Source organism: Silurus meridionalis, chromosome 28 (genome assembly GCF_014805685.1).
Source record: "Silurus meridionalis isolate SWU-2019-XX chromosome 28, ASM1480568v1, whole genome shotgun sequence".
Classification (NCBI taxonomy): Eukaryota; Metazoa; Chordata; class Actinopteri; order Siluriformes; family Siluridae; genus Silurus; species Silurus meridionalis.
In genome coordinates, this window is record NC_060911.1 from 5,446,040 (window position 1) to 5,471,805 (window position 25,766).

At 39.5% G+C, this 25,766-nt stretch overlaps 1 protein-coding gene across 4 annotated transcripts in view; it reads left to right on the forward strand.

The window, feature by feature from the left end:
• The first annotated feature begins 409 nt into the window (after positions 1 to 409).
• Positions 410 to 25,766, forward strand: part of slit1a (slit homolog 1a (Drosophila)) — a 91,572-nt gene continuing 66,215 nt past the window's right edge. For all 4 annotated transcript variants that reach the window (XM_046843236.1, XM_046843238.1, XM_046843237.1 and 1 more), the window contains exons 1-4: positions 410 to 1,017; positions 12,840 to 12,911; positions 14,279 to 14,350; positions 15,093 to 15,164. In XM_046843236.1, coding sequence (XP_046699192.1) covers positions 842 to 1,017; positions 12,840 to 12,911; positions 14,279 to 14,350; positions 15,093 to 15,164 — 392 coding nt within the window. In that variant the 5' untranslated portion in view covers positions 410 to 841. The remainder of the gene's footprint in view (positions 1,018 to 12,839; positions 12,912 to 14,278; positions 14,351 to 15,092; positions 15,165 to 25,766) is intronic.

Below are 25,766 nucleotides of genomic sequence, written 5' to 3' on the forward strand. Positions count from 1 at the left end.
TATCCAAGCACCTTCTTGGTCTCCAGTGTTCTCGAGGGAGTGTATGCATTGAAATGACCAACGTCCCCCTTCGTATCTTTCATCAGGGTCAGAGTGTTGGGACGGGGGGTACGCCGTGAATCGTCCACCCGTGCATGCGTGCGAGCGTATGGCCAGAGCTGCACTGGGACTCCTGAGAGATCGTAGGGGGGTGACTGTGGTGCGTTCAGGATTGGGGGAAGGAACACTGGACGGAGGGGAGGGGATATGGGAGGAGCCTGCGAGCTGCTATTTGTAGATCTTTGTGATGGATGACTGCTGTGTGTGTATATGTGTGTGTAAGAGAGAGAGAGAGTGAGAGAGAGTGCTTTATTTTCTCTTTGGTGTTCCTCTGTTCCCCTCTGTGTAGGCAGCCAGAGGAGCGCTGGAGTGGGAGGGAAGCAGACGTAGAAGCTGAGCACAGAGAGACTGGAGACAGAAAGAGAAAGAGAGAGAGAGTTTTCTTTAGGAAGTCAAGCACGACAGAAGAGGACAAGCTGCTTGGGTTTTTTTGTTTTTTTTTTTTTTTTTTTTTTTGCATGTGTCCCCCCCCTCCACAAAACAATCAAAACAGGACTAGACTGATCTAAGTCGCATTTCTTGGGCTTGTGAAGACAAAAAAAAAAAGAAAAAGAAACACTGTTACCTTTTCTACCTTTTTTTTTTTTTTTTCCTTCCCATCCTCTTTCTCCCATACGTTGTGTGAGCTTTGCTTTCAGCAGAAGGACTTCTGCAGCAGTAGTAGCAGGTTTGTAAACAGGGGGGAGAAAAAGAACATCTCACGAAAGGCAGTAAAAGGAGTTTACGGAGCTGTGGATCAGTCATGCCCATGAGAGGCTATAGGGCATGGAAGTGGGCGCTGCTCCTGTGTGGCACCCTGTTCGCCCACAGTGCCACCGCGTGCCCGGCTCTGTGCACCTGCAGCGGCACCACCGTGGACTGCCACAACCTGGGGCTCAAGAGCATTCCCAGGAACATCCCGAGGAACACGGAGCGACTGTGAGTAGCCTCTCAAGCACATCCTTTCCTTCTGTAGTCTAAGTTGGACAGCAGATCCTTTTTGGTAGTTCTTACTTCAGGTGTAAAAAAGGTTGCAGGTACAAAAAAGGAGAAAAAAATTTATGCACACAAATGCGTCTGGAATTTGCATACTGACTTGTGTGTGCTTGTGTAGATGCGCCACAGTGAGTTCTGTCATTACCATGTGACGTCTTGGAAATAGTTTATTACCCTTTTTTTTTTACAGTATAATTTTGTTTCAAATTTGAACAATAATCCTTTCATTCATGTCAGTCCTCTAATTATGTCCAAATATGGCTCATAGTTTTAAAGCTTTATAAGACTTTTTCATAAAAGTAAATATGTGCACATTTCAAGCCTCACATGCACAGTATAACAGTATATTCAAAAGAAAAAGAAAACTCTTCTCAGGAAAGAATATGGATTGCGGTCTAAATGTGAAATCGTGTTGAAAAATCAGTAAATCAGCAAAAAAATGGTGTTTAATTATGTGGCCAGTGCGAGTCTCTCATCAGCAGCTGGCTTGCAGAAGAATGGAAGTAATAAGCGGCTCGTTCTGCACATCAGCTCATCATCTCTCTGCTCGTGATCTTGTGCAACACTTTGAAATATTCATTCTGTAATTAATTTCCTGAGAACTGGAAAATTGATTGTGCTCGTTTCGAGGTTTAGAATCTCTCTGATGAATTATACATGCCATGAAAATTGTATATGTATGTAAGTATGTGTCAGTTCAGTCTTTACTTATAGGGTCATAAGATTGTGACAAAATATCTCACTTAAAGTATCTGCAGTTGATTTCTTTTTTATTATTATTATTATTTTTAGATCCGTTCTATGTCATGGGAAAACGATTGTTTAACATAGAAAATGTGTTCCTTCCTAATGACCCTATTGTATAGTCGTAATTTTTCAAGGTGATTGCTCGAGTCAAATAAACCACACACGAGTCCCAAGTGATTTTCCCCAGAGCCTTATGACAAATTGACGATATCCCTTTGTGCTGTCCTAATTACTTGTTGTTGTTTTTTGGTGGGGGGTTCCCCCCGTTTCACTTTTCTTGTAAGTCCAAATCTCAGATAATAGGATTTGAACCAATTAAGGTTGTGGTGCTTTTAACGAAAAATTTAAATAAAACGTTACATGTGCTGGAAATAATAAAACACAAATACAAATCATAAATACAAAATCACTGAGTAAATCCGTAGCCAAAATTTCTAATAGTCATAAATGGAAACCTTTCTGTGGCAACTGAAAGAACTCAAAGAATGAAGTTTGACATTTTTAAGATGAAATCTGTCGTGGCTTAATTGTTCAGGTCACATTGTAACCTGGGGGGTGGTTTGGTGGGTTTCACAGTCAGGACAGAGTGGCTCCACAAGACTCAATTGTCTCAGTGGACATCCATTCAAAAAACATCTTTGCATGCAAAAGCCGGGTTATTCATGCTGACAAGATTTTGCAAATATGTGTGTGTGGTGGTGTTGGTGGTGGGGGGTATAATTTGTGCAAGGATGTAGAATCCCATCTGCACTCCTCAGAAAGATTTTCGATCGTCCTGACCTTTCCGGCTTGTGTTTTTTTAACAACTGCAACCACATGTGCCAAACTGACACCCCCATACTAGCGTTCCCCATAACCAGCTCCTGCTAAATATACTAGACAATGAGCCCACCAAACCACACACCCACCAAACACTGAAGTAAAAGATGAAAGATTGCACATTCTACATCAAAACTGCTTTAAAATCGGGGAATGCCTTCCAAGCAGCTTCTACGGCTTTGTGAAACATTCTTCTTTCTCTTTAGCCTGACTAAACACACCCATGTTTTTCGTTGTATTGTAAAGAAAAAAGACCCAGAGTATCTTGTTTTATACAGGCTAATGCATCTATTTATCTATATTCGCAACGCCGCACTGCCATGCTCAAGGGTGGTTGATGGTGGCGAGCCCGGGCCGTCTGATTTGGGATTCTCTTTGTAGTGAGATGGCGCGAGCCTTTTTCCGATTGTTTATTGATTCAACCATAGTGAGGGATTTGAGCGCTGAATACAAATACTGCACGAAGAAGCAATCCAAGCTGCATGGGATGAGAGTGAAACCTTTGTTTAGAGAACTTCAGCTCCAGTCTAGGAAGAGGTACAGCGAGGGGTTTCGGAATCAAACGAAGGCTGTTTGCACAACCTTTCAAAATTGTAAAGGCGTTTTTTTTTTTTATTAAGATTTGCATTTTATAGAACCAATGGCAGCATGAGTCCACTTGCGGAGGAGGTATCTTTGAAGCCTAGACTTTTAGGCTTTTAATGGGGAAGGCATGGTGGCACAGCTGGAAAGGCTGCTGCCTCACATCTCCCCGATCCCTGGTTTTAGCCTGACCTTGAGGGAACTGTCAATGTGGAGTTTTACTTGTTCTTCTGTTCCCATTACCCATCCATCCGAGGTGTTTTCTGTCACTCCAGTGTTGGAATAGAAAAGGATTACTAAAGCTGATGAATTAATTGCTTTTATTGGATTTTCCCCTCTAATTTAGTCAGGCAAGTTATCACCCATCAGGCAGCTCTCCCTTGTCACACAACTGCTATGAATCTGGGTGGACTGAGGCTACTGGGTGCTTCCTTTCAGGCATAACAAGGCAGCCGTCCTCATCTTTTTTACCCGCCGCTCATGCAACCTCGGGGGGCTGCATAACATACTTAGAAGAAAGCACTAACCGCCCCCAACTGCATGCTTGATTGGCTAGTGTCACTGTGATTGATAGGGGAGAGCCTGGCCAATTTTGCTCCCTTTAGACTCACAGCCACGGATGGCTTTGGCATTACCAGAATTCAAATTAGCGTGGGGGGACACACCACTTGGAATTGTTGCTCAGCAGCCTAGAAAACCTTTATTGCATAATTGAAACATGCCTCACGTCTTGTCGTTTTGCAGAAAAGTTTCTTTTCTAAAACCTTGTTGTTGTAGAAACAAACCAGCATACTGAAGTAAGTGTGGCCACCTCTCTCTAGTCAAGGTTTGTTTAGAGGAATCAAACAGAAAAGGCATCGATTCCAAGGCTTCTTAAACACCAGACCCTTTACCATCCAAAGAACCCAGAGTGAACCTTATTTCTAAAAGTGCAAAAGTGTCAGATGATGAGACATGTCAAATCAGTGGCTAGATCAGAAAAGAAAACCATATTCATGCCATCATTTCAATCTACGAAGACAGTGCAAATCCAGACATAGAGGAATAAATTCTGAAGGGTTTCACACATTTTGGGATATCAGACTTGAGAATCCTGTGTGCCTTTGGAGCTTTTTTCCCCACATGACATGCAAACCTTCTAATTTCTCGCACATGCATGGTTTAGCTTTAGGAATGAGGATTATTTGAGGAATGCCAATGTTGTTGAGTATGGCGCTAAATTAAAGGTTGTGTAGATCAGACACATTCCCTTTCCAAACATTCGCAGGATCGCATACGCCTCGCATACTGCTCATGCACTTCTGCATGCGAAATCCTAGTGGCAAGATGGAGATGGTGTGACTCTACAATTTTCATAGTCATGAAAATAAAGAAAACTCTTTGAATGAGAAGGTGTGTCCAAACTTTTGGTCTGTACTATATATATATATATATATATATATATATATATATATATATATATATATATATATATATATAATAATTAGGGACATTGAAAGGACTGGTTTAAAACTTAAACAATGAGCAGGAATAGTGCCAGCTCAATTACTTTATGTTACTGTGGTTGGTTAATCTGCAAGATCTGCAATCAGACAAGCCAAACAAACTAGGTCATCTTAATGTGCAATTCACGGAGATGTTATGAAGAGTGCAGCGAAAGTGATATGGGAAGTGACTGTGACCAGTCAGCCACGGGCCTCTCTTGCGTTTACTGTGCATGAGTTACTTTCTTGATGGAATAAGTAGCAGCTATTTAGTCTACTACAAACTGTTGTGAGGCAAAACATCCATATTGCACAAGCACAAACCCTGTAGTTGCTCCCTGGGAATGAAAGCCTGTGTGTTCTCGGTGTGCTCAAATGCCACTCGTCCCAAAAGCACAAACTTGTTCCCAGTTTCTAGTTGAACACTTTGGCATATTCAATTACATGCACAGATGCTTGGTTAACTGACAACTCCTGTTTTTGTGCTCTTATGTGGACCTTGTAAGTGAAGTTTACTTTCAGGTTTACACATAGGCACTCTCAGCTCCACTATTATTGGCACCCTTCATTAAAATCAATTCATAAAATGGTAAAACAAATAGCACGATTAATATTTGTTAAGTTTACAGAACAACTCCGGCACTGAAAAGCTATCTAGAAGGTTCTACATTTTAATCCTCTATTGAGAACCTTTGCATTTGTAGATCGTTTATACAGTATTATATTACATGGATGTATGTTTGAACTTATCAACTTATTGCTGGATAATGTATCTTTAGCCAAATCGAAACCTACTGGTAAAAGCAACAAAGTAATTGGTTAAAACGGTGTTGCTCAAGGGTCATGTACAAGCTGTGTTCCTTTTTCATTCAGTGTTGCCACGTGTACTTGGTAAGGAATATAAGTGATAAATATCCACATCATCCCAGCTAGACACCAATATTCACATAGGTAGATTCTGAGAATATCACATTATATTTATCCTTTAGTATACCAATCCTCTAGCTTCTTTTTTTGGTAATGGAAAAGGAACTATGTCACAATAACTCCGCACAGATAGTAGGATAAACTTCTTGGGGTGTGAAAGTTACGTTGTGGGGTTTCTTGCAAATTTCAAGCGTGGCATATTCCAGTCTTCTTTCCTTTACCTCCATCGTTTGCAGTGATCCTGTGACTGTGAATGTCAGGTTCATTTCACACGTGGCTGAGTGTGCTTCTGATGGCCTAGCTATGAGCAGGGTGTGTGTGTGTGTGTGTGTGTGTGTGTGTGTGTGTGTGTGTGTGTGTGTGTGTGTGTGTGTGTGTTGGGGTCCAGGTCAATAGCTTGCAACATGACTCTAGCAATTCTGATGTCTAGACCAATTTGGCCATAGACTCAATTCCCCCCCTGGCTGTATAGGTACAGCCTTGGTTTGCAATCCATTGACTCCTGGGGTACTTTAAACATGCAATTTGCAGGTCAGTGTTGATGTGACCGTTTACCTTACCAGGTTACCTTGTTCTCCTACTCCAGGGACTTGTCATGGCTCGTGTTAAATGGTAAGATCATTTGAATTAAAAAAGATAGTTCTCGTCTCAACCATATTTAAATAACATACTTTGAATTGAACTTTTCTTTAAAGGAAAAAAATGAGTTGCATATTGATCATTATATTAACTATTAAATGCTCTTCAGCTTTTCTCTCATTGACGTGCTGAATGATTTTCAATAAGGCAATTTCTTTGTACATTTTGAACATAGAACACCATTCATCTACCGTAGTAGATAGTGCCACTATTATTTGCGTCATCTCCACCTAAAGGGCACAATGCAGTAGCGCTAGAGTCTTTCAGCCTGTCCAACTCTGTCACCTTCACACCTCTACACTCTGCTCAGACAGATCCGGTTCCAGAGCTGCAGCTTTGATAGTAACACAGCCGTCAACACCACTGCATGCATCACAGATTGTTAAATAACCAAGCGGAGTGTATTGATAGGAAGAATAGGATCATTTTAGTGACTTGGTTCTTGAATTTTGTTTTTAAGGTCATTTAGTTCATTTTATTCCTTTAACCAGAAATCAAATAAAATGTTACATGCTCAATAAGCAGATCCCCAACGTGTCTACATACACAAACTTTAACTATAGATCTAATTATTTATATATGTATATATTACTGCATAGTGTCTAAGATAAAAGAACGAACGATTCGGACTTGAGAGTTGAACCACTCAATCCTGTTTCCTGTACATGACTTAGGAAATGAACGATCACTCTTTTAGACGACTCGTTCTTCTGAGTCACATGAAAGACTCCTTCAAGATGAACGAATCGTTCAGGATTTTCTAAGTGTTTGTTGCAACTTGCAACTTTGTTAGAAAACTAAACTGTATTATGCATTGAGTCCAATATTAGCATAAATATGTCAATATAACGATATTGGAGTTGAATGCGTAATTTAGCATCGCTGTATGTGATTCGTTTTGCTTCCAGTTTTTTTTTTTTTCCAGTCCAGTGATGTGCATTCACTCCAAATATTCAAACTCATTTATTATATGTAAACAGATAGTATTAGACAGGGCAAGCTGTACTTCTGTTTAGTCAGCACTCTACCTGCAAAACAAAGGTATTGTATTAGGCAGAAAAACAAACATTATCAAGCATTTCAAGATATTTCATGTCTTTGCTCTGAAAGCTAATGATGAAAGTTAATGAAAGCATTGAGCATGACTAAACGAATGAAACCTTTCCAGTAATGCCAAAGGATACAAACAGGATACAAATGAAGTGTCTGGGTTTTAACTACACAGTACACACACTACACACACAGTACACACACTATCTCTCGGTAGTTATTCTAGTTCTGGTCTGGCTTTTCTCTCTCTGTATGTGCAGACAGGCATCTACCGGTTTGCTATGTAGGTCAAATATTCTCAATGTCATTGAGTTTTAGTCCCTAGTCTGTTCTGGCTCACTGGGTCTTGTCTCCTCATTTCTTGCTCTACTCTTCTGTCCTCTAAAGTATATGCAAAAAAAGAGTTCAAAAAGATGCTACAGTCTTCTTCCGTTTAATTTAGAGTTCCTGGCTCAAGACCTCAAGGCTGGCACCTCCATCTGCCATGGGAGCAGGGCATGCTAAAACATAAGCGCACTGTATTAACTTCTCAGTGCTAGCAAACAAATCAAATGAGTGCTATACAGTCACAGCATGAGCTGACATTTGGCTACATTCAAGAAAAAGAACAAAAAAAGATGTTTGGGGTAAATCGGTACTCTATTAGCATCGAGTATTTTGAAACGCGAAGCATGTCGCTGTGGGAGGCGCAGAAGTGGAGCAGAACGTTGGAGCGCATTTCGCAAGAGATCTGTGAATTTTGAGTAACAGCGCCAACCGTAACAGCATAAAGCAGTCTGCTAGAGTGTGATGTGATGGTCAGCAGCTTGTTGGCCCAGCAAGGTGCACTGTCTACCCAGTTGCGCTGACCCAAGATCTTCCTGGGTTTCCTCCGCTTCTGCCAACAAACGGCTCTGGAATCAGGCTCCTATTTCCTTTGGACAATTCCCAAGCAAACTGTGTTTCTCCACCTTGAATCACATATGTATGTTTTAGAGTGCTGTGTGTGTGTGTGTGTGTGTGTGTGTGTGTGTGTGTGTGTTTCAGAGAGACAGAAAGACGTTTACTGCGTATGAGCATCGCATGTGCATTTCCTCCTCTCTGCCTCAGATTCGATTTCATGTTATACAGATCTCCTTGTCGCAGCAGGCCTTTTTTTTTAAACAGATGGCAGAAATAAACATACTGCCTTTTTCATTGGACTTCTTCATAGTCCTTTGAATTATTGAGAAATCAGGCCTCTTGGGAGACATGAAACATCTAGGTCCCCAGCTCTCTGTTGAGTTGTGATGAGATGACAGGAAATGGGCAATGGCACTCTTTTGGCTCCCACACCAACTACAGTGGGAGCTCCCCTATGAAGTAGGGGGAAATGGCAGAATCATTTTCTTCAGAAGAGTCTGGTAGAGCTAGTCAATAAGATCCTATTTGAATGCTTTTTCAGTGACCCGGAAATGGCAATAAACTGTCTCAGTTGGAGGAAGTACATTTTCTCTTTATCTGATGTATTCACAGAACTACTATTCCTCATGGAACTCTAGTTTCAAGATTTTTTATCTGTCACAAACAAAATTTATACAGTTTGCAGTGAAATGTAAACCTATTAGGCTTGTCAGGGGCTATGAATATAAAATAAGAGAAAATATTAAATATTTGATGAAATATATTTTATAATGATAATTTATAATGATAAAGTGGTAGTTAAAAATAGTGCAAATAAATTAAACCAAAGGTAGTAACAGGATATATATATATATATGTTAAATTTATTTTTTTAACGATTAAAATTGATTAAACGCATGATTATCATGAGTTAACGTGATTAATCACAACTTATCACACATTTTCATCTGTTGTAAATGTACCATAAATTAATACTTTTCAAGTTTTTAATCCTCTAATCAACATGGACATGGACAAATATGTACCCTTCTTGTGAATGTAAAAGTAATTATGGTGTTTTAAATTATACAAATCATCAAGACACCAAACGGAACTTTGGCTATGTTTCCACACGGATGGTTTTAATTGCCGGGTGTGTGCATCATGGCCGATTCTGGTGCTTGATTTGAGACTTGGCTCATCAGGGTGTATATCTGAGATAGCTGTAAGTCACCCTGGATGAGAGCATCTGCCAAATACCATAAATATAAATGTAAATGCAATCTTGAGGTGACCTGACCTCAACCCTATTGAACACCTTTGAGATGAACTGGAACACTGATTGCAACTCAGGCCTCCTCAGCTCACTCTAAATCATTATCTAAATTATTGCTAAATGAGCACAAATCTCCACATGCACCCTCCAAAAACCTTGTGTCTATATAGTGCAAAGCATTAGAATATTTAGCATAATAAGACAATGAGAACTAGCATGGGATGTAAACATGTATGAACACAATGTATGAATTAAACAGATTTTCGCATCAGGACTGGGAAAGTCAGAGTGGGAGGTTTTTACGTTAATGCAGACTATATTTTGTGAAACACAACCAAATAATTAGATCAAAATAATGTAAGGCAGCTACTAACAAAATGAATAACTGTGTACAAGTGGGATTAGAAAAACATTCCTATTGACATTGCTGCTATTTCTACCTCGCTGTTTTTTTTCTAGTGTGTACCAACCAGGCAATTTTAAGTTTAGATCCAAATACAGACAGGGATATTTAGACTAAACAAATGCATACAGTGGCATCGGGCTCCACCCTTAGTTAAAACATTACCATTTCTGCTTCCCTGAACAAGTCATTAGCTCCCTAAAATTATTATTGTAAATGTCCTGTGCACTGTTGAATGGGGGAAAAAACCCAGCTGTTTTACAGATTCAGTAGATTTAGACTACCAGATCTTTACAAACCTACAGAGTCTACACTCAAGTGATTTTGGTCCTCTTTTGGATTTAAATGAGGACGTTTGTGTGTAGGTTTGCGCTAGTCTTTTGTCACTTTGCTAGTCGACAAGTAACACAATTTGCAGGCAGATGGTGAATGCAGTTAGCATGATTAAGGGTGATTGGTTGTGTTTTGCTAAGTCTCCATTCTCTCGCACAAGGCCCTCAGTCTCCAAGGTTCCGGTACAGGGGGCCACCCAGTAGATTTATATTTGAGAATCCATGAGAAAAGTTGGATTAAGTGCCCAGCAATAAACAGCACATGTGTATATCAGGCTGCAGCTAATGAGTCCCACTCCATTATTTATTTCCCTATATCCATGCACCTGTGTACACAGACCATCTGTCTGCAATGACCTCTTGCTCTCTGGTTTGCTCTCTCTAGCGATGTCCCAAGAGTGGTCATTATAATGGACGAAGAGAAGTCAATTTTGGATCCACAAATAAAGAAGACTTTTTTTGTATGTCTGCATGCATGTGAGTTGCCCATTTATAGAGTGGTGGCCTGGTTGCTACAGAATTAACTCAAACCTCCCCAGGTCTCATCATGGCACAATAACAGAGCAATGTGTGTGTATACCTGGCATCCAGAGCACAGCGGCTCAGAGCCAAGTCCCACAGCTGCTTTAACGTTTAGGAGTGTCGACAGTTGAAAGGTCACCGATGCACAATAGCGGCGCAAATTTTTCTTTCTTTTGTCATGAATTGGGACAAAATAATAGGTTTGGTCCAATGGAATTTCCCCAGAGGGAGCATTAGTTAAAAAAATGTTTATTAACACTTTGACTTAAGCAAAGAATTTGTATGAACCATTTTTAGTCAGAACACAGCTTATAATATTTTGAATATAAAAAACATATGAGTGACAGGCTAGTCAGCAATAAAAAGACACTTTCCTATAGAGTGCTTTAGGCTGATATTAAGCGGATAGTTGATAGCTTATTGTCTTAATGCTTTTAACAAATTGCTACTGTAAGCAGTGATGTCTGGATAGGCTCTTCGTTTTTGTCCAATAAACCTCTCGGACAAATGGTTGAGACAACAGACAGCCATTTGTGGTTCTTTCCCAAATTGTTATCACAAAATTGGAGGGACACAAGTGTATTAGATGTCTTTGGATGCTGAAGCATTAAATGTTCCCTACACATGAACCAGGAGACCTAAACATGTGCACTAGAGCAAATTCATGAAGATACAGTTTGCATGATTTCCAATCAAAATCGAGTCAGAGTTGATTTATATACAGTAACGCCTTTCAAACCGAGCTGTTAAAACAAATAGAGCATTCACAATCAAGTATCAGTCAAGAAATAAAAAAAAAGAAAATAGCTGAAAATCATTCTTTAGTTTTTAACAAAAATGTAAAAGTAGCCAGATTTGAGGCTGAACTTACATTAAAAGGCTAATTGTTCCACATCTTAGGAGTAGCCACAGCCAAAGTTCGATCACCTCTGTTATTGTACTTAGTCCTTAGTAGATGTAAAAGCTGATGGGAGGATCTAAGTGAAAGGATTTGAAGTGGAGTTTCTATAGAGCTCTGACCTCAACCTTAGCGAACACATTTGGGATGAATTGAAAACGCTGACTTCACCGCAGGTCTCCTCACCTCACCTCACCTACATCAATACCTTACTTTACTAACACCCTTATAGTTAAATGAGCACAAATCTCCACATGTACACCCTGAAATCTAGTGGAACATCTTTTCAAAAAAGTGGAGGTTATTATAAGAACAAATGGAGACTAAATGTTAAATAGTATGTTTAAAAAACAGATCTTTTGGTCAGGCGTTCATAAGCTTCTGTCCGTATAATGTATGAGTGACACGCAGTGTGGACCAAAAGCCCAGATTGAAAAAACAAATTTTTGTCTGTGATAATGTAGTTGTTTGATATTGAATTTCAGTTCAGTGTAAAATATGCCTGATAAAAAAATTACACACAACCCAATGCAGAAGCAATAAAAAAACAGATGCTCTGATTCTTATGCGAAGACAAGTGCCCCATTTGTTGTTGCGGTTTTGCATGATCAGTGAAGAAACAGATCCTATAGATCCTATAATCCTTAACACTGTTAAATATGAATTACTTGACATTCTAAAGTTATATTTTCATCCCATTTTTCCTGTTTACACAGTAGCAAGTGTAGGATTGATGCAAGTATGTTATAGAGACACATAAAAACTCAATGGTGCATTATCACATCATTAATCAGTTAGTTTATGGCGATGATGTTGGGTGAACTCAGTTTTGCTTTTTTTTTTTTTTAAATACACTTATAAATGGACATATTTTTTTTTTCTAAATAGAAAATATTCTCTATACTGTAAATGCTTGAATCTGCCACATGAGACAGACACAGGGACAAAGACATGTTAATAAGATTTGATTATTTACTCTAGGTCTTCCTTATGATCGATTTTGACTAAATGTTCTACTGCAGGCAGAACTATTTTAAGAATATGCAGGCTCGTGTCACTGCAAATGTGCTTCATTGCCTTGAGAAATGTTTGTTTCTCATGTAACATGATCTTGGTCACAAGTGGCATATCTCAGTTTACTGATTCCATCATGTACCGCAACTTCAATAGAAATGTCCCAGTGGAGGGTGAATTCATTAATATTTTATTTTCCTTTCTTTTGCAGGGAACTGAATGGGAATAACTTCACCCGCGTCAACAAAAATGATTTTAGTGGACTCAAATACCTTCGTGTCCTGTAAGTAAGAGATCACCTGAGGTGTTTTTTTTTAATGGCTTTTTAATTTGTTTTGACATCAGACATTGTTGTATTTCTGTATTTCAAAGTCTATACCCAATACATATATGCCCTCTTAGTAGGAGAAACGTGCAAGATGGAAACAACTTTCTACAAGTATCCCTGTTAACGTCTCCAAACACCACCACCCCCACCCAATGAAACACACACCAGTATCCCCAAGGAGCTTAAAGGCCTCCCTATGGCTCCCGTAGTTCCAGGCCGGTTGTTAACATGATTAACGTAGAGGCAGAAGCATGGGGGTGTACGCGCCCATTTCTTACCCTTGGGACTTGGCTGCCTCAATGTGAAAATGGGGGCATGAACCTTTGCCCTTGGTGAAGACGGTGCTTACAGGAAAAAACGGTTTATGCTTACAGTCACGAGTCTCACACACTTTAAGGAAAACAAAGAATCCTTGCCTACATCTTAAAACCATGTCCGGCAATGGTTAGTGTCTGGGGAGAGATTCATTCCTCCTGATTCTTGAGGTTAAAGTCGAGTCATTCTGGCGTTGTTTGTAGTACACTCGCATACACAGAAACCGCCACAACATGTTTTTCTTGTATTTTGATTTATTTGTCGCAAAAGCAACACCCACCACTTTTGGAGAACAAGATGATTGCCTGTGTATTCATTTACTCTTTTGTTTTTTATGTCTCATTTATATTTCAACCTAGGCAAATTGTAAATCAAATTGGTTCAATCTTGTTCCATGTTCTCAGGGGAAACTGGCAGTTCCACAAAAGCTCATTTTAATGAACAAGTCTTTTGGTTCCTCATCTGCATCTCTCCTAAGGTTTTAGACTGCGCCACTTCCAAAGGAATCGATGTTTAAATAAATAAATAAATGAATAAATAATCAAACATTTTACATGCGAGTGTTTCTTTGCAGTCCCTGTGGCGAGTCTGTTTATGCACATCGTTGAGGGTTCAAATGATGTCTGTGGTTCTGAGGGCTTACCCAACCTATTTTGAATAAGTAGCTTCAGTTTAGGAGCGCACAGCCACAGAGTTTGCCGGTGGCCTACACATCCTAAAGCTTCAAGCCTCCATGGTTCATGCCCCACCGCCATCTTAGACCACACCAATGTCTGCTGACCAGACAATGCCACCACAGTCTTCCAGCAATCCCTTGCATCTTTCCCTACACTGCTGTTCTGGATAGACTCCCTCAAATTCCCCCTTATTTGCCAAGATTCCACTGCCTCTAATTTCCTTCCACAAACAGGTCTACCACCCCCAAAATATACCTGAAGAGCACTCTGTCCCTGTCCACTGAACCTATGTCAAATATCTCCATCACCAACTGTAACTTCTCTCCACAGGCAGCTCATGGAGAACCAGATTGGAGCCATTGAGCGGGGGGCATTTGATGATATGAAAGAACTGGAAAGACTGTAAGTGTTTTGAAATTCCTAAATAATTAACGAATAACTAATGGCCTAATAAATATTAAGCTTAATACCGGGAACAGCTTTAAGCTAAGTATTGTTAATAGAATCCCTTCCAAGAGAGAAAAAAAAAGAAGCTAAGCAAAACCAAACAAGTGTACTGAGGTTGCTGGCTAGATTTACTAGCCAACCAGGAACCTGACCAAGAATGTGTGGAGAAAAAAACGGCTTAGGCTTACATGATACTAAACACATTTGCCAGTCTCTCTTATTTGAAAAGCTACAAAAAGCCCCCTCCCATTTAGAAAAAGGGGGAATAGTGGGTTCAGCATGTAGTCAGCGTCAAAACGAAGGAGCCACATCACAACTGCACTGCTGTTCTGTGCATGTCATGTGGTATGCCATTGGAACTGCAGCTGGACAGCTGTTTCTTTTAATGTGCAACATGTTAAGTGTAAAAAAAAAAAAACTCAAAAATGATTGGCTTTCAGTCACATGTGTTGTAGCCTTTTCCTTCAACTGTAAGCACTTAAACTCTGTGGTCTCATTTGGTAATTAGTTTCAATCGGTCTCTTTTGGTTTCATTAATTACTCTGGTCAGTTGATGCTGATGTTTGTTTTTCACTTATCCAAACTTTAAGGATGTTTGCCTAATTTTAACCAGCTGCCTTGTACATCAGATAATCCCTACTCCAATTGTGTTCTTGTTTACTGTAGTAATGTTTTTTTTTTTTTTTGTCTCCGTTAGACGTCTAAATAGGAACCAACTCTACCAGCTGCCAGAGCTACTGTTCCAGAAGAATGCTGCATTGTCACGACTGTGAGTCTTCTGACATTTCCATTTGTATTGTCTATAATGTTCTTCAGACTGGCTGTGGTTTTATTTATGCCTTTTAAACATATTTACACAATAGCTTGACATTTTTTAGCAGCGTCGGTTAAGCCAACATGTGATTTGTGAAGGCAAAGTTGCATTTATGAGAGAAATTCGAGGCAGATATGATTCTTGAAAATCCGTTGCATGGGCGCCTGTGAGTTCTGTCCTGTGAAAAATGATGAATCGACCGAGAAGGTTGAAAAGGTTGAGCGCATTTTATTCTTCATTCTTATGAATGTTGTCTTTGATAGGAGTTGGGGTTTGCAGGGGGAAGCAAAACGTTGCTGAGAATAAACCTTTGCTTCTGGTAGCTTGGACAGGCAGTTTCTCTGTTTTTTCGGCAAGGAAAACTCGCAATCAAAAAAATGCCCCCTACTACCCAAACCCACCCACCCCCACCTTTTTCTCAGGGTAGAAAACCACAAGTTTTTTTAAGTCTTTATTGAAGTCTGAATGCCTGTACTGTTTCTGCACGTAATTGGTCTAAACTGTCCTTTCTGCTGATCATTTGAGTTCATGTTACCTGTAACCAGTGGTGGGAATGATCTCCTTTTGAGACCAGGTAAAACCATTTCCCTTCCTGGACCTCTGTTCCCCCAAAGACACGTACGCACAGTCGGATTGTCTAAAGCCAAAACCTTAAATACTCTGTTCACATCATTCCAACATTTATGTTTTAAGGCAAGTATTAAACTTCAGCCTCTGGCAATAGAAACAGCTGTTTGAACAATTTACCCCAACCTCAACCTTGATTTATTGACTTCTTCCTTGGGGGAAACTACTTCATGGGCAAATTACACTGAATCATTTATTGTCTCATCCTCTGTTTATTAAAAGGAATGATTTCTATTTCAGGCATTACAAATAGAGAGGTATATGAAAAACAATGATAGGAGATTTAATTGTTTTTGAGTGGCAGTATGGCAAAAATCGGGCATCAAGGCTCAAAGGTTCCCTTAGTGCCTCTAAACCTTAAAGTCATTTGACATCTGTAACGTGGTCTTCTCTCCTCCAAAGGGCAGCAAGAGTAAAATTACAGAACTGCCTTTCTTAATTTAAATACAGGTAAAATGTTTCTTTGTTCCCAGAGGAACATTTGCTCTTACTTGCTTGGAGCTCTCACTGGGACTTGTTAGGTTTATTTTCTTTTAATGCCATTAACAAGTGGGTTTAATGTAAAATTATTAGCCTTAGGTGGTATGTTAACCCAGATATTTTCTTGTAGCATTAATTGGCCTCATTCGTTCTCTTGGATGCATGCTAAATTTTGTACTGGCACAAACAGTGGCTCCAAGTCATTGATGCTGGCCAGAGGTCAGCCGTAGCCAATTTGCTTTCTGCGCTCATTGAAAAGGTGGCTAGCTAATGCCTTTTTCTTTCTAAAAGCTGTGTAATTCTTTGTTGGAGGGAAAAGTCATCTTTAATTCTTGAGCACTAATATGTCATTTTGGAAGCGAATGAAATGATTTTGCACAGGTCTAAACTGGTTTTGTGAGAACACTGATCAAGTTGTAAAGTTTTACTTTACAAAGATGAATTCAGGAGCTAACCTAATAAGCAAGATGAATATTTGGTTGCCTTTTGCTACAATAAAAAACAGACAAAAAAAAACCCATCCGTTGACCATTGGAACAAGGCTTATAGACAAATTGGATGATTGATTCTTTTGGAGGTTGCACAGGCGTACTTAACAAGACCTTGGGAAAATGACGAGTATCAGGACTTAGTGGAACAATAACAAGCAAGAATGGGTGGCATCCATTATGGTTAACAACCTGCTGCTGCCCCATTCTCCTCTCACTCACTACCCCCCATGCTAGGAAAGAAAGACTGTGGTCCCTGTAATCTACCTGTGCCGTGCCTGTAATTAGTGCATTCATACTGTGAGTACAGCAAAACCAAGGGCCTGAGAGAGTTTAAGGAGGAGGGGTCAAAGCAAACTTAGTGGGTGCCTTCTGGCAACGGCATCTGGTTTGGAGAAAGCTGGTGTGTGTGTGAAGGTGGCAAGCAGGGTCCGCTCGCTTTATGACTCTTACTTGGATGCTTTAATTTGCATAGGCTTTTCACAAAGCATCAACTTTCCAGATGCTTATAGGAACAAAGTTGCTGAAACCTGTTGCTTTCCGTCCATAACTTTATAACTGGGTTGAACGATGGGACTTATCGCTATGTTTCTTTGGATGTAGAATTCTAACATTTTTAGTGAATTCGAAACATTATTGGTTAATTTTTTTAAATACTTAATTATCTACGTTTACACACAATCACCTTTAAAATTCGCTCTGAATCTTTGCAGTGGTATTAAAACGGCGACCTTTAAACTCGATCTTTATTTTCGGGAAGTGGGCGAACGAGCCGAATCTGGGGAGTAGTGTGGGTGCTGAAGTGAGATCATGTTGTTTCTGGCGAGAAACTTACGTGTGAGGAGAGCTCGGAGCCAGGGCACTCACGTGGTCAAGATTAGCACCAGTTGCACAGCTCTTAATAAACTGAGTATGATATTGTTTGGCACACTGACTTATGAGGGACAGCACATGTAGGACGTTTTGGAAACAAGGTGAGGGAGGCGAGATTGAGATGGTTTGGACATGTGCAATGGAGGGACATGGGGTATATCAATAGGAGAATGCTGAGGATGAAGCCACCAGGAAGGAGGAAAAGAGAAGACCAAGGAGGAGGTTTATGGATGTGGTGAAGGAAGACATGCAGGTAGTTGGATTGAAAGAGGCAAATGTAGAGGACAGGGGGGTATGGAGACAGATAATCCGCTGTGGCGACCCCTAATGGGAGAAGCCGAAAGAAGAAGAATACATTGACTTATGATGTTTGGTGCTCCCTGTGACTGTGCGTGCAGCCTTGTGCTGCCATCTGTTACCGTGTTGCAAAACTAACCTCCAAACATTTTTAGACCACCTCGTAAATTCTACAATAGTAATTTTGGTTGCCCTTTTGTAGAATTTAATAATAGTGATAGTGACTGATTGGACCAAAATGAAGGCATTCTCTCTGAGGCAAAACTTTTTTGCATGGAAATGGACATTCGAGACAGTTGGGAGAATTGATTATTTTGAATTCAAATGTTAAAAATGCTGAATCATTTTGTACCATGTCTCAAATTTAGATTCTTCCTGACGTTAAATTAATGCCATGTGTCTGAATCTTATCTTGTGAAGTGATACACAGTAATCCGCCATTAGGTCATTTATAACTGCCTGTTTGCTTTCAGCAACCGATCAGCACTCTGTCCCTTTGCCTTTCTCTGGTGGTAAAAGTGGATTTTACGAGTTGTCAGTGTTTTTATGGGCTGTGCGGTGTGTGCAAGAAACAGAAACACCATAAAACCATCTGAAGTAAGCGGAAACCAAACAGGTAATTTAGAAACCACACGGTCCTCTGAAGTATTTAAATAAAGTGAAAAGTGGAACGGAGGATTGGGTCTGTTTTTCTGTACGAGCAATTCTGTATTTCTCGCTCATTGATAATTCAGAGGATGGATAGGGCATGTTAAATATTCATGATTAATGCCTTGAACATCAAGCCTTTCAATCAGCGGGTATCAAGAACTGTGCTTCATTGCCTGTTCCCAGAGGACTTCAGCATACTTTATCAGTCTGGAGGCTAGGAAGCTTTGGAATATCTTTAAAGCATAGCTTACCCTCTTCTTCTGCTCACCATAAGTGTTTTATTGAACACATATTTTAGGAATTGGGGTGAATATTATGATTTGGTAGATTATGCATAGATACGCATAGAAATCGGACTATAAACAAATAATTTTTTGAAGGCGACTGTACGATGCTGTAGCAGTATCCGGATTGAAAAAGTCGGATGCAGCACTGTTTAATGGTGCTAAGCCCCTCAGTTCCTGTCTAAACCCACCAGCCTTTGGTGCTGGCTGGAATTATGAGGCAGCAGCCAGCAATAACATGTTTTATAGTGACTGACTTGTTCTCAGTCGATTGGTTTACACTTCTAGTATCCTGCATTTTCACAAGCTATTTGCTGTTCTTTCACTTTAGATGAATGGGAGCTTGGATTTTGCAGGTCCTCTGTAAAAAAATGTTTTACAGGAAGTCAACAAAAGCCTCATCCTCCTGCCTGCCTTAAACTATATACCATATGGTATGCCCATTCATTTATATGGTGGGTAGCATGTGGCTTCATGTTGTTTGAACTGGAAAGGAGAGATGCTCAAAGGAGTATGACTAGTCGACTGAAAAAGCAATATGTCTAAGCGATTTGTGCAAAGAAGTCACTTCTCCCGCTCCCTGTTTTGTTCCTCACCGTCAGTCGTTTATATATAAGCAAACCGTAAGGGGAAAATAAAGCCCACACACACAGAGTGCCAGCGTCAAGCAGGCTAGTGTTAGCCTACACTAATCTGTGCTACTGAGTTCTGTCAACACCTCCTCCCTTCATTCCCAGGCGACTGGTGTACACAAGCCTAAACACCAAAGAGGAGAGCAGGAGATGAGTAAAGACTTGTAGATAGAAAGAGCAATAGACCAAGAAAAGTGCTATGTTGGCTTATGCCGTCATGTTTTGTGATTAAATTGGACTGTTTCAAAGCTTCTTGGGAACTTGAATCGAACTTCATTTTCTTGTTTATTCTCCGGCTGCTGTTTTGGCTTCAAGCTTCTCTGTGAGTTGTTAAACTTTTCTTGACTTTGAAAGCCTCAGGTCTTCAAGAGTACTATAGCAGGAAACTGTTCAAATGTCCCACCTATGCAATAACTCAAGCCCTTATTTTTTGGCCCTGTTCCCAACTTATTCCCTAGGTCTACCACCCTTCAGCTTGTCATTGCAATTACAGCATGTGGCACACAGCTTTATCCCAAATGGTTTTCAGAAATGTGTTTAATCTCTATTAAGCACATACAATTTTCATCCTTCAAGTCAAACAGGGATTTTTAAGTTAATAAAGGAGTGGAAAAGGCAATTATTTTCCGACATTCTCCCCTGCTACAATTATACACTTATCCCTACACTTAAATAATGCCTTGAAAGATTTAGCATAGAAAGTTTAGTCAGTACATTTGAACCATCTTAGGACAGCCTGCTTCACTTCATCAGGGGACCACCACGAGCGGGATCGTCACTGACAGACGTACGGCCATCTTGAAACGTTTACACCATTCAAATGTCTTATTGCAGCTTAGCGTCTCATAACTGTACTGTGCCCAAAGTCGGGTTTTCCTCCTCTGTTTACCAGAAACCTCAACACCACACACTGTTTAAATTCACTAACACTGTTGTCTGCCATCTTGATTTACAGTCTCTGGACTGGCCAGTGACGTGCGCCACCTATCAGTAATAGTACACACTAGCCACTTACTACTGCATGTAGAACCACCACGCTAGCATTAAATTTGATACCTGTAAAATTAAAAGCCCCAGTTTGACCTGAATGCCTCTCATACTACAAACATGTCAGGGTCTAAAATACTGTGAAACCATACAAAAAAGTACAGCAGTGTAAGTGCTACTCATTAAAAACGGTTCTATTATTTAAATGTTTAGTTAAGAAACTGGTCTCCAGGCTTTGATCACAAGTGACTTAGTTGTTCAGACAGCCAGGGGAAGTTCATTCTACCACCCGGGTGCTTCCTTTTGGGATTGGTGAGTCAATAGCTTGTGGTGGAGAGAAGGATTTGATAAGTGTTCCAACATTCCACTGCCTATCTGTACTTGAATGTTGGTCCATGATAATGATTTTACTTTTTTTTATTCAATCAGCTATTGGCTAAATGAGGGATTGTAATTGGAATCTCAGTTAACAGCCCCATAGCACTAATTAAAGAACTATTTAGGAGGCTATCATGGAGTGCAGGTGAATCCTATAGCAGTCAAAACAGATTTTGCAGTCCAGTGTGAATAACTGAAGCCTTGTTCTGGTTCCAATCAGCCAAGACTGTGGTGCCTTTTACGTTATGGTCGGTTTACAGCGTACTGGCAAATAAATATAAGCATCTATGATGAATTATTGAAAATGTTTCTAGAAGCCTTTTGTGCTCTTACAGTAGCTTTGACAAGGAGCTTTTTGTGCTCTCACAGTACAGTTTCTATTTGATAGTGTTTGTCCATTGGGATTCCTATGTTTTAAGAAAACCACTGTTATGGGAGATATGCCAATAAGATTCAAAGTTATTTTCTTAGTCCAATGCATTCATTTTGTCTGGCAGGTCTGCTTGAAATGCAATTAGTTTTTTATGATATTTAGGCTTAATTATATTAAATATACACCGAAATGTTTCCCATGTTTACTGTATATTTGATCTTGTCATAACAGCAGGGACTAAATAGAATGGAAACACATGGAAGCCAAAGTAACTTGATGAATGTGCCATTTTTAGAACAAACTTCTTAAAATAAATTAATATATTCTGTGCAATAAATCACGCTGACAGACAATCCACAGAAAGCTTCTAAAACCTTCATGATCATTCCAGACATTTTGGCATGTATGTATGCAGCTATAACTCTGCTGGTCTTGCTATTGTTAAATTTTGTTTCGCTAGTTTGTGTAGCTACTAATTGCAAACCAAGACGTTAAAGCTGACAGTATATCTGTCAACCTGCAAGGATGAGGTGTAAGTCTCTGATCACATTTTCCTCCCAGTAGGGGAAGGAGAGGGACGACACAGGCAGGCTTCAACATGCTGCTACGTAGGCTGGGAAGTCCTGACCCTCCCAATACCCTTTTTTTGAGGGAAAAAATAACATTAACAGGGGAAGAATAGATTTCCTTGCCCTTTTTACTGTTTACCCAGACAACATGGGGAGGAACCTTTGTGGGTTCTATTCAAAACATAAAGTATGCTTACACTTTTGTGCCTTGGTCCTTTATGGTATAGTCAGTTAATCCTATCATAGAAACTCCCCTATGGGTCAGATTGTAAAGACAGGAAGCAGTAGCCATGTGCAGGCACAGCCCCCTATATACAGACTGAGAGGTTTCAGAGTACATTTTTTTTTCATTTGTGCATGTTTAAACTGAATTTGACAAAAAAAAAAATCAATAAATAAAAATAGACCAGTTACATTGTACTCATATTGGTTTTGGTTGGTCAATCGAATTTCAAAGATCGAGAAAATTCATCCATTTTGATAAAAATAATTACCCACTATTGTTTCTGGGTCTCACCCTTAAAGAGGTTGGATAATCACATGAACAGGATATAACTAGAGGAACGCCAGTTGAATCAAAAGAGCTAGGTGTTAATGCTGCTTTGAATTTGGCCATTGTTATTTTCTATCCTGTAACACAGGGGTCACCAACATGGTGCCAAAAGGCCTTTTCTAAAAATTAGCTGTTTTCTACTTTGTAAAAATCATTGTTGATCATTATTATGAGAAATCATTAACATGATCAGTGTCTTCACATAGATGAATATCATTAATTATTAATAATAACATATAATAAAAGGTAAATTGAGCAAATTTGTTATTTCAGATCAAACTGTGTGTATCAAACTGGTAGCCCTTCACATTAAATGGTACCCAAGAAGTAGCTCTCAGTTTCAAAAAGGTTGGTGACCCCTGTTGTAACATCTGGATTATACTTAAAAATGCTAAGGGCTGAGTGGCATAATATACTGAAGAATAACATAATTTGTAACCTCCATACATTCAAGCTACAAAATGGAAAAAAAAAATCCTGGTGAGTTTCCGAGTAGGAATTCCTATTTGAGGAAGTGTTGGCTGGAGGCTTATAATGATGACTTAGAACCGCTAGTTGACTGCAGAATAGGCTTTAAGAATGAAATATACCTCACTTATTATTGATAGGCTGTAAAGTAGCTGCTTTTAATAACTACCACTGAACTGTGTGTAAGAATATGTAGGGTCATGAATAAGTATTGTTCAAAATTTCAATAAGGTGACAGAATCACACTGAAAAGTAGGATGCTTGGATGATAGTCTTTTAGATTCGTTTTCAAGTCTCATTTGATCTTTGATTTTCATCCTGCTGCGAAAGAAGTGTTTGTCGCTTAGAACCATTCAGGTCGCTTAGGCTGTCACTTGGCTGCTTACTTTGTTTTTTTTTAGACTGATGGAGGGAACAGGGCACAAGAAACAGGCAGACACTCTCTTAAGATTGCACTTTCCGAGAGGGGAAAGTTAAATGATTTGGCAAGGATGTCGCTACGTGTGAGACGTCCACTGAAAGAGTTGTCATTCACTTCCCTTGGCGTTAACTGAATGTGTCAATAAACCGTAAAGCCGATGTCTAAACAAACACGGCTCGGGCTGTTCATCTGAGCAGGACTTAGCATCGAGAAAGAGGCACATTAATTGGCCCCTACAATCGACTTTTCTTACCATCTAGCTGATGCTAAGTATGTATTATTATTTTTTTTTTTACAATGGACAGACATTACAAATGCATAGGAAAATATTTTGACAAAAAAATGCTATTAGACACCTTATTTCAGGCAACTCCTATGGTGTCTACTATCTTTATTTCATTGTGTCTTTCATCGCTTTCTCACTTTGAATCCCAGGTATCCAGTGTATTTTGATTAGCTGGAAACTTCCCAAATGCCAAGGGTCTCAATTACGTAATCATTAAAGTAATTTTTTTGTTATTTATCATGCTTGAGTTATTTTACCTATCAGCTAGTGTATTTTCCTGTTTCTGAACATTCACTGCATTTTGATGCTCTGGGATCGAGCTGACAAACCCCAAGAGTTCCAAAGTGATGTGGATTTCTCTTCAAGCAACTCTGTCACATCGGAAATAAATTGACTGTATTCACACGCATCTTGGCGCATTGGTATTAATAAGCACTTGTGGCATCTGGAGGCCCTGGCTGCTTTAGTTTGTCTCCAAAGCCAAAATCAAGCAAAACTTGTTGATGTTTTCATTTGTGCAATAGAACTTGTTGAAAGGTCTTTAGCTAAACAAATTGAATTAAGATTACCAAGGGACAGCAACAAGTAATGATCCCCTCACTTTTAAAGGAATAATACAAAATAAAACAGAAACATGAAGCTAAAGATGGGATTTATATCTTTGAAATCAACATCAAAAGTCTAATAAATTTTTTCAGACTGCCTATATATATATATATATATATATATATATATATATATATATATATATATATATATATATATATATATATATATATATATATACACACACACATGTAGATGATATATCAGAGAATATGGCCTGGAAATCTTCCCATTAGCCTGCTCTTGTTCTTCTGTCTCCCTCTCCTACTTACTCTCTTAGTGCCCCTTGCCACCTCTCTGCTGAGCAGAGTGAAAAGACTGCCCTTTTGCATAAGCAGTGTGCTTTCCCAGGGACTCATTGTTCTTGGTTGCTAGGCAACGGTGCAGCCCCGCTTACGTCGCCAAAGAGATGGGGGGGCCCTGGGTATTTGGTTTTGGGTCAGGCGTGATAAAGATGACACAATGGGTTGAGGCGTGTCCAGAACCTCCTTGCTCGTTTATGAGGCTATTTGGCGTCCACTCATCTCCTTGCAGGAAACCCGCAGCCATGCCTGGCAAAGGTCGGTCAATCTTGGCCGAGTCAGACCTCTGCAGGCGACACAGAAATATGTGACAGAGCCCTTTGGCTGGTAGAAAGCAGCTGTGGTGCCACCATCGGAGATGTCACAGAAAGCTCGCTCCAAATCTGATTTGAGCCGGGCAGACTAGTCGCTGGAGGGTCAGTCAAATTCCGATTTGCAGTTTGAGAATGTGTTTCAAGAGTGTTTCAAGGACCATCGAGCACTCAGGGACACAGAGTCCGCAAGTGAATACTGAAAAGAGATAAAAATGCTGAAAAGAGATGGCGATAGTAGAGTTTGGTGGAGTAAACCAAGCTTTTATTTAAGCTTATGCTTTATTAAACTGCTTTTCCAGAATTCCTGTTCCCTTTCACTCTCTATATACTTCTCTCTCTCTTTCTCGCTCGCTCGCTCGCTCGATCTCACCAATCATCAGTATTTTTGCATTGTAACAAATAAAGCTTGTCTGTTAATTATGCACTTAATAAAACAGGCCACAAAAAGTGAAAATCACAATTAATATTTGGAGTCTATAATTGCTTTTATTGTACAATAATTCATTGGCATTTTTTTAATAATTTTAATTTAAACAGGATTAAATCTAGGAACTATTTTGTTTTGCCAAAATGCAGTTCATAAGATCAGGCGTTCTCTAATAATAAAAAGAAAGTCTCATAACTTCCTCAATAGGACCTCATAAAAGTCTTACTTGTGTTTATTGAATCATGCAGCTGTAACACAGTGGATAAAAAAAAAAATAGATGAAGTCAGTCTCAAAATTGTTCTTAATTAAGATGTAATTATTCCCTAATTGTAGATGTTACGCTTTGCTTCTAGAGAGTTTGTGGTTGTGAATCAATAATCCTAATCTTTTTCATGATGTTCTTTCAAATAGATGTTTGCCTACAGGACACATTCTTGAATTGTGGCTCAAGCTCTGGTCGTTCAGATTTTCAAACTCTTTTTTATTTTATTTTTTTAAATCCATAATGACCGTGTGTGTGTGTGTGTGTGTGTGTGTGTG